This window comes from Salvelinus sp. IW2-2015, unplaced genomic scaffold (genome assembly GCF_002910315.2).
Source record: "Salvelinus sp. IW2-2015 unplaced genomic scaffold, ASM291031v2 Un_scaffold16299, whole genome shotgun sequence".
In the NCBI taxonomy this organism is placed as follows: domain Eukaryota; kingdom Metazoa; phylum Chordata; class Actinopteri; order Salmoniformes; family Salmonidae; genus Salvelinus; species Salvelinus sp. IW2-2015.
The window spans coordinates 425,416-433,743 of NW_019957528.1; the positions used below are offsets into that span (position 1 = coordinate 425,416).

Genomic DNA, 8,328 nt, shown 5'->3' on the forward strand with positions numbered 1-8,328 from the left:
ATGTGTAAAACACTTGATATGGCTAAAACACTTACAGTAAACCTGCAGTTGTCAGGGTCCCGTCCATGAGTTGCATTTCCCCAAAATGAGTTCATTCTCCTWGGTCTGGGTATACCTACTAGACGTAGKTYTCACATACACTCAACTGCGTAGTTGTAAATGGAAGTGTCAGTCCCTACACACTTGTGACTAAAGCAAAACCGTCTGCTGGCTACCACTTCTGTAGAGTASACTAATAACCATGGTTGTGTGCTGCACTGGATCAGTCCCATGACAATACAATACGAGTGAAGTGAAGTTTTGGTCCTCACTGCGCACGGTGGGCGGGAATCAACTCTTTTAAATGGGTGGGGTTYACAAGACAACTTTTGAGAAACTTTTTGGCGCATGATTTGACACTGCAATAGTAAATCACGTAAACACCGTAGGTGCATGGATCAGACAGGGTAGTTCAATGTGTGATAGTTGTATTAGGTTTATAGGTTATTAGGCTAGATATTTATAAAGCTGAACTTGCCCATTGTTATGGCTGCTTTTATCAATGCATTGCAGTAGTTTCAAGTTTTTTTTGTCACATGTACAGGATACACATGGAATACAGTACATCGTCCAACGAAATGCTTACTGTCAGGTTCCTTCTCGAGAATGGAACAACAATAAGACAATAATAAAATATAAGATATATGAACATAAAGTAAATGGCTCAGTAGAATATAATAAACATTTTAGCATGAGTATAATACAGGGAAGCACAAATTATAGTTCAATATTTAGACATCTATCAGAGAAAAGGGGGATTGGGGTGCAAGTGTTTAAATTGTGCAGTATAAGCAATATACTGTAAATAATAGTCTGGTAGTAGCAGCAACTGTGATGTGTGTGTAGCATGGATGCTACATTTCTTCCTGCGCTGCAGACGTCTGTATCAGTCCCCTAATACAGGAGCAGTAAAGGCCCAGCGCACTTCTTTTGTTGATATTTTTCTTCCTACACTGCAGAGGGAAACATGGTCCGCTAATGCAGGCAAGGCTGACCCGCTAATTGGGCAGGATTAGGCGGCCGCCTATGGCAGCAGATTGAAGAGGGCTGACTTTTCTTTGCCTAACTGACCAAGACCCACCTCCAACAACACATAAAACCTCACATAATTCTGCACAAAAACAGTGAGAATTTCTCTCAACCAGTGGTATATGGGCTTTTTAGGTGAGTGCTGATGCCCCCCTGTGATAAGAAGTGCCCACTTTGGCTTATGCAGGGGACCAAAATATTTTGTGTTTCCATTCCCAGCGCCTCTCCAGGGTGCTGTGGACAGAATCATCGCTGCACGCTCCACCAACGTTCAGTCAAAAAAGTACTCTAACATAGGGTGTGGTGTGTATTGGTAAAGTGGGACACTTTCGTTTTCCAGAACACCTTACATAATCATCCCATTGTATTAAAACCCAACATAATACCATTCTAAATAGCTTAATAACTCTACTACACTATACAAAATAAAAAATATATAAATGTTAAAACCAGGATGGGTGACTCTTCTTCAAACACGGATTGTGCTGAGACCAATTTTTTTCAGTCAATACGGGCAAATTGGGACACTCAATTCTTTATTGTAAAGAAGTATAAATTAGAGAGTATATGAGTCATTTCAATATTTTAACTAGAAACTTAAACTTTACATACAAATTAAATGTATTCAAACATGTTTTATGTATTTTTGTGGAACATTATTATTATATTCATTATCATCATATTTGATTATAATTATATGGTGTAGCCCAGATGTAATTGTATAGCCTATAAATAAAATAAAGTTAACTTCATCTAGGCCTATCAGCTCAACATTCTCAGCACTACACTCTAATGGACATTTTGTAGAATGAAACCAAAAAGACCTGACCCCTCAACAATTTCAATTACTGTTTTATTGTCACCGAGTCAAATACAGCAAAATAAACCGTCATCATATATACCTGTATGGTTATGAATATAGCTAGCAAGGATTTGTAATTTTGGTGAGGTAATATATTTCTACGTGAAGTGCAGCTATGCTAGCTTTTTCTAGCAAGCTAGCTGATAGCAGATTTGAGGAAAATTAAATTGAACATTTGATCCTATTTCCAAAATGGATTTTTATTCAGAAAAAATGTATTTCATAACCCCCAAAATATTTGTTCTGCATTAAAATGGCAGAGAATAGTGTCCCAGTTTGACAGTAACAGGTTGTCCCAGTTTGACAGTAGGCTATTGGCATACTGGGACACCATCAACATGTCAATGTTCTAAAAAGGTGAGAGTAGTAAAAAAAACTATTTACAGTCATTTTGATTTACAATTAAATTAATCCATTCCATTTCAACATCTGGAAATTACGTATTTTAGACATCTTTTCAACATAATTTTGCTTACTGGGACTATTCTAGTTGTGCGGACTGGCAATATTTTTTTCTCGGAATAGTCAGGACCAGCCCTGAATACAGGAGTAGTAAAGGACCAGTGCATTACTTTTGTGAGAGAACATTTTTTCCCCCGCTGCAGACGGCTGTATTGGTCCGCTAATGCAGGAGTTGTAAAGGCCCAGTGCACTACTTTTGTGGCAAATGTATTTTTATTAGTGAGTGAGTGAGTGAGTGAGTGAGTGAGTGAGTGAGTGAGTGAGTGAGTGAGTGAGTGAGTGAGTGAGTGAGTGAGTGAGTGAGTGAATGAGTGAATGAGTGAATGAGTGAGTGAGTGCATGTGTGCAGAGAGGAAGTGCAGGTGGTCAGTCCACTTCAAGTGTTCAACAGTTTTATGGCTTGTGGATAGAAACTGTCTCTGAGCCTGTTGGTATCAGACCTCATCCTACATAGCATGACAGTAGAGAAATGACTGAGTTATTTCTATAGCCTAATGACATTATTATTTGAAATATTCATAGTGATTCTAGATTATTGTAGTCAATGGCTGTATCCTGTTCTCACACAAGCGGACACATTTTTAGACATTGCTTCACAGACAAGTCAACAGTACATAGCCTAACCTACTGAGCTTTACAGCCAATGCTTCCCGTTCTTGCTACTTTGGCGCCATCCTTTGGTAAATACACAGATTGCAGGATGGATTTCCCAAAATAAGGGCCATGTTCAATATTTAATTAAAAAACTTTAAATATTTGATGTTGATGATGTAAGCGACAGCGGCTTCGTGCTTCATTGTGAGGATCCCTTCTACCCTCACATGACCCAGTTGCAGCCCTTTGTCTGTCTGTCTGTCTGTCTGACTGTCTGACTGACTGTCTGACTGTCTGTCTGTGTCGTCGACTGGGTTGAGTGGGCTTACGCTTGGCAGCGCAACTGGTAGCAAATTATAGGCGTCCTTATGGGGTTAACAGAATGAGGTCAATTTAATACTGCTGAACGTTAATTTTGCAATTACACATGAAACATAACATAAGCTATTCACCCAAAAAGGCAAATACAAAATTGACTCAGAATATTTTGTCATAAATCAGAAAATGATGTTTTTATCTGAAACTATGGCCAATCAAGTCTGTCATTGTGGTCATTGATTTCGAGTCTTAATATTTGGCTATCACTGCTCGGTGTCTTTTGAACAGGAGAGAGAGCGCCCAGAGAATGAGCGCCGCGATTACAGTAGACAAATTGCTTATTAAAGCAATGAGTGTTTGGGACCACAAAGCACCATCCACCCTGCTACTCTCTTCTGTTTTTGAAATTATTTTGAAGAAGAGAAATCCAACCAGCGATCACGCTATGAAGTTGGCATTGTTGATGAGACGCATCGGACAATCAGGGGAGCTGTTCATGGTCCTGAAATACCTGACGCCCGTCAAGTTAAGATGTACAGGGTCCGAGACAATTTACTTTGTAGTTTAGGCTACCTGTAAATCCAGGTTTGTAGCGTTACTGATCACTTTGTCTATCAACTTATTTATTAGCATGATCATTTTCAAGGTAGTGTGTATTAGGTTACATTTCATGTTTTGAATATGTTACAGTTAGTTAGGGTGCACTCACTCACCTTTGCTTTTCTCCTCAGAAGATGACTGGTAAATCCAAATATGATATCAGAGTCCACGAAGAATGTTCCCAGATCTATGAGACTGGGGTTGGGCTTGTCAGCTCCAGAGGAGCCCGAGGAGTTTGGTAAAGCCATGAGGGAAATGTGCGTAATATTCCACACCCCGGGTTATCGAATTGACATCTATATTTGTCTATTCATTTCCATTTCAGGAGATATTTTCATAGACCCCAAAACATTGCATGATTTCAATTCAAAAGCTATTCCGGACATCCAACAATGACTCAGAGAGAGCTCACTGTCTCTCCATGACCACTCCACTCAATGCCCAACAATTGCGGCGTGTGCGCAAATATATCTTTCCCGTGCGTGGCCAGCAGTCCAGCAAGACAACAAACCAATACAATCCATCCGTGATCGATACCTTTATATCCACAGGTATAGTCAGTTTTTACCCATCCTTGGACTCATGCCTGGTCTTTCAGCTCGTAGGTCTCGGAACGAAATCACATGTGCCTAAGGAGGACCACCTTTTGCAGTCCCACACCCACACCCTCCCTCTTTCCTCCTCGCTCACTCACTCACTCGCCCAGTCGCGCAATTCCCCTGCCAGTCAGTCGTTTGCTGCGCTTACTGCGGACTTGCTAGAGGCTCCAACATTAATTTATCAACGCAAACACGCACGAGAGACCTGCGTAATCCAACAGCTTCGCAATGAGCTGGTTTGAGATCTTTGATGAAACTAAACTTGTGCCATGACCCATTTCACTTAGTTGGATCCTCTCGTTTTTTTGAATGAAACTATTTTGCAGGGAAAACCCTGAGTTGATCAGTGCAGTGCACAGAGAGTCAGCTCTTGCGTTCAGGTGTGTGTGTACCTTGGGGCTATTCATTACGAGGCTAACATATGTAGGCTGTTGGCTTAGCTGCCTTCCAGTTTCTGATCAAATGTTAATATGTAAAAAACTTTGAAAGACAACAATGTCTTATTTTCATAGAATTATCAAATACAGAGCAGTTTTAACTGGAATTTCAAAGTAGATCATGTATATTTTGTGTGCTTTGAAAGCTGAACAGAGGACATTAGGGCTGTTCTCTTAATAAAACATCTTATCTGAGGTGCACAGAGGACCTCGTATTAGATAAGCAGCCAGTCATCACCGATAATAAACTCATTGGTACCCGATGCCCGTTGAAGATGTCTCTGTAAAGCTTCTATATAGTTTGGTGGGTGTGAATGTTTTCAATTTATTTTTATTTAAGATTGTATTTCATCATTATTATGCTAGCGCAGAATACAATTCGATACAATTATGTGTGCTCATGGATATGTTTACTCAAATGTAAGAATTGGGCTGTCTATATTATTCAACCTTTATTTATCTAGGTGTGTCTCTTGAGATAAAACACGATTTAGAAGCAAGATTAACCTGAGGGATATCAAGGTGGTTTAWATGATGCAGTTGGCTTATTAGGGTTGTGGGGATGCCCATAATAATCTCTATATGTGACCCAGTTATGCACTTCACCACAAACAAACGATCAACCAAACACACACTAATACGCACAGACACAACCACAGCTTAGACTTGTTAACTGGAAGGATTCACTGAAGCTTCAGAAGACCGATAATTACTCTCCGTAGTAAAGATGATTTACCATGTCCGACCGCCACCCAGTTCCCCACTGGAGAAGGTTTGYGTCACCCTGGGCCGCTGATGAAATTCCAAGGACCACATCCCATGGGACTACTACCCCTACATCTGCTGCCCTTGAGCATGTAGAGAAATCGCTCTGGCATATCATTAATACTGCTCAATATCTTATCCAACTTGATAACCTTCGCAGTACACAGGGCTTCATGAGAACCATTTACCAAATATTGGTCATGTTGTTGGYGCACTGCTGAGAACACAGGAAAGAAATCTGCGTATTGGATGCAGATAATAATCTTTCGATGGTGTTTTAATGAATGATTCATACATCAATACAAAAAAGCAAATGTTATTCCGATATAAACATTGGTATCATTATTCCTAGCGGTGTAAAACTGAATTATTTTTGTCTAGAATGCTTTTTTTGGTTTATTTATCAATAGCCTATTCATTGTACTCTCCTTCTGAAACATCAAATATGCTGACTGAGGAGGTGAGCAGCATCTTTCACCGGAAAATGTGTCAAACTGTCTGGAATCCAATGAGCCCTTTCCTTCAGCACCTCGGACAGCGACCATACCCAAGGCGCTGTTTGTCTGGACTTCAGAAACAGTTGGACACAACGAGGTTATTGACATTAATAACACAAGGGGGCACACGAGAGAGAGAGAGAGAGAACGCAAGAGAGAGACATTGTGTGTTTCCCACAGATCACAGACCCACAAAGACTTTGAAAATAAATCCGACATTGATAAACTCCCATATCTGTTAGGGGAAATACCACAATGTGCAATCACAGAAGCAAGATTTGTGGCCCCTTGCCATGAGAAAAAGCCATCCAGTAGACCTCAAACAACATTGTAAATACCACCTATGTTTATCTGTTTATTTATCTTCCCCCACTTTTCATACAACTATTTACACATTGCTAAAACAATGTACATAGCTGATAATATAATACTTGAAATGTCTACCTTTTTTAAACCTGTTTACTGTTACTGTTCATTTTCAAATTGTTTTTTGTTGTTGTTAAATTTGTTTCTTCTGACTTTTTTTTGTTTATTTCACTTGCTTTGGCAATGTAAACATGTGTGTCCGGTGCCAATAAAGCCAATTTGACTTGTATTGAGTGAGAGACAGAGAGAGAGAAAGAGAGTAGGAGCAAGAGAGAGACAGACAGAGAGAGAAAGAGAGTAGGAGCGAGAGAGAGACAGACAGAGAGAAAGAGAGTAGGAGCGAGAGAGAGACAGACAGAGAGAGAAAGAGAGTAGGAGCGAGAGAGAGACAGACAGAGAGAGAAAGAGAGTAGGAGCGAGAGGGAGGGAGAGAGATAGATGCTCATATATCAAACAAGGTTAATAAACAGGTAAACATTGCTGTACAAATGTAGGCTACAGTGTTATAAAAATAAAACAAGTTTCTCAAAATATCTGGCATCTTTGATTAAACTATGCTGAAGTCATGGCGTGAAATCAGTCTAATCCACTATTCTTAATTAACAATCTAATCAGCCTAGGCTATACTCAAGGATTCATGATACTCAGTGTAGGCTACTCCATCTATTGCCTTGGAAGTATTTGTCCACCAGATCAAGTGGTCCTAAACATTTCACAATTTTGGCAAAGAACTGTTGAACTGTTAAGAACCACTCCACCAGAGAGACCAAACTACAAGGAGGCGTCACTTCAGGTGGTCCAAACTGGCATAAAGAGCACTGTCTGCAACAGACAAAGATTTTTGTTCAGTTTACAGCCATCAACGTAGGCCTAAATTACACCACCAGTACTTCATATTTTTAGAGCAGTTTGAAAATACATTTCTTACATTTTAGTCAGGGTCCACATACAATAGCAATTAGACTTCAGTGCCTTGCCTTGACAGATTAACATAGGCTACTGTAGAAGGCCCTAAGCTAAATAGGCATATTTTTACAAAAGTTATCTTACCGTTAGTGGAGGTTTCATCTGAGCCATCCATGCCTATGCTGTGACTTCAGTGAGCAGCAGCTCTTTATATAGTGTTTTGGGGGTAGGTTCACACAATCTTTTCATTCAGCGAGGAATGAAGGCCATGCAGGTCTGACTGGCTGAGCTGGGTTCCACCTGCAACCTGTGTTGTACAACATACAGCCGCCCTGATGACGACGCCAAGTGTAGTCACTCACTCTCTGCACGTTGCTGGAAATGTTCTGAAGTATCAACTCTGTACCAAACAAAGAATGATGGTCCTTGCTAAATATTTATCTGATGTGTATATACAAATGTAGCCTATTATAGTACATAGTCTAATGGACTAATACAGCTAGATTAAATACTGCATGGATGGCAAGGCAAACACTAGGCAGCATACTTTTGAATGTCTTGGGTTGCTTAACTTTGAGGCGCAATAGAACAGTAGTCTTGAATTATGATTCTTTATCCATATTCATAGATAATGCAAACATCTCAAATTGTCATCACACACACTACTCCCCTATTCTGTTCCAACAGGGGAAAGGGTCTTATCAGCCTATGGCTATGTGTCTAGTTTACATGAGTGCTGTGCAGTGCCAACCCCTTACTATTCACATTGATCTCCTTGGGAGAATGCAGGGATTTCAGCTAGGTAATGAAAATGACCTCCAATAACAGAATACAAATATTCCAATTCATATGAA

General features: G+C 40.0%; 1 protein-coding gene across 3 annotated transcripts in view; it reads right to left on the bottom strand.

The window, feature by feature from the left end:
* Window positions 1-5,532, bottom strand: part of LOC112080381 (kinesin-like protein KIF26A) — a 141,237-nt gene extending 135,705 nt beyond the window's left edge. Inside the window, exon 1 of one of the 3 annotated variants that reach the window (XM_024146115.2) lies at window positions 4,018-5,532. In XM_024146115.2, coding sequence (XP_024001883.1) covers window positions 4,018-4,152 — 135 coding nt within the window. In that variant the 5' untranslated portion in view covers window positions 4,153-5,532. Of the gene's footprint in view, window positions 1-35; window positions 265-4,017 lie in introns of those variants that run through there. The other 2 variants (XM_024146114.2, XM_024146116.2) reach the window with 2 other exon arrangements.
* Between the last annotated feature and the right edge of the window lie 2,796 nt (window positions 5,533-8,328).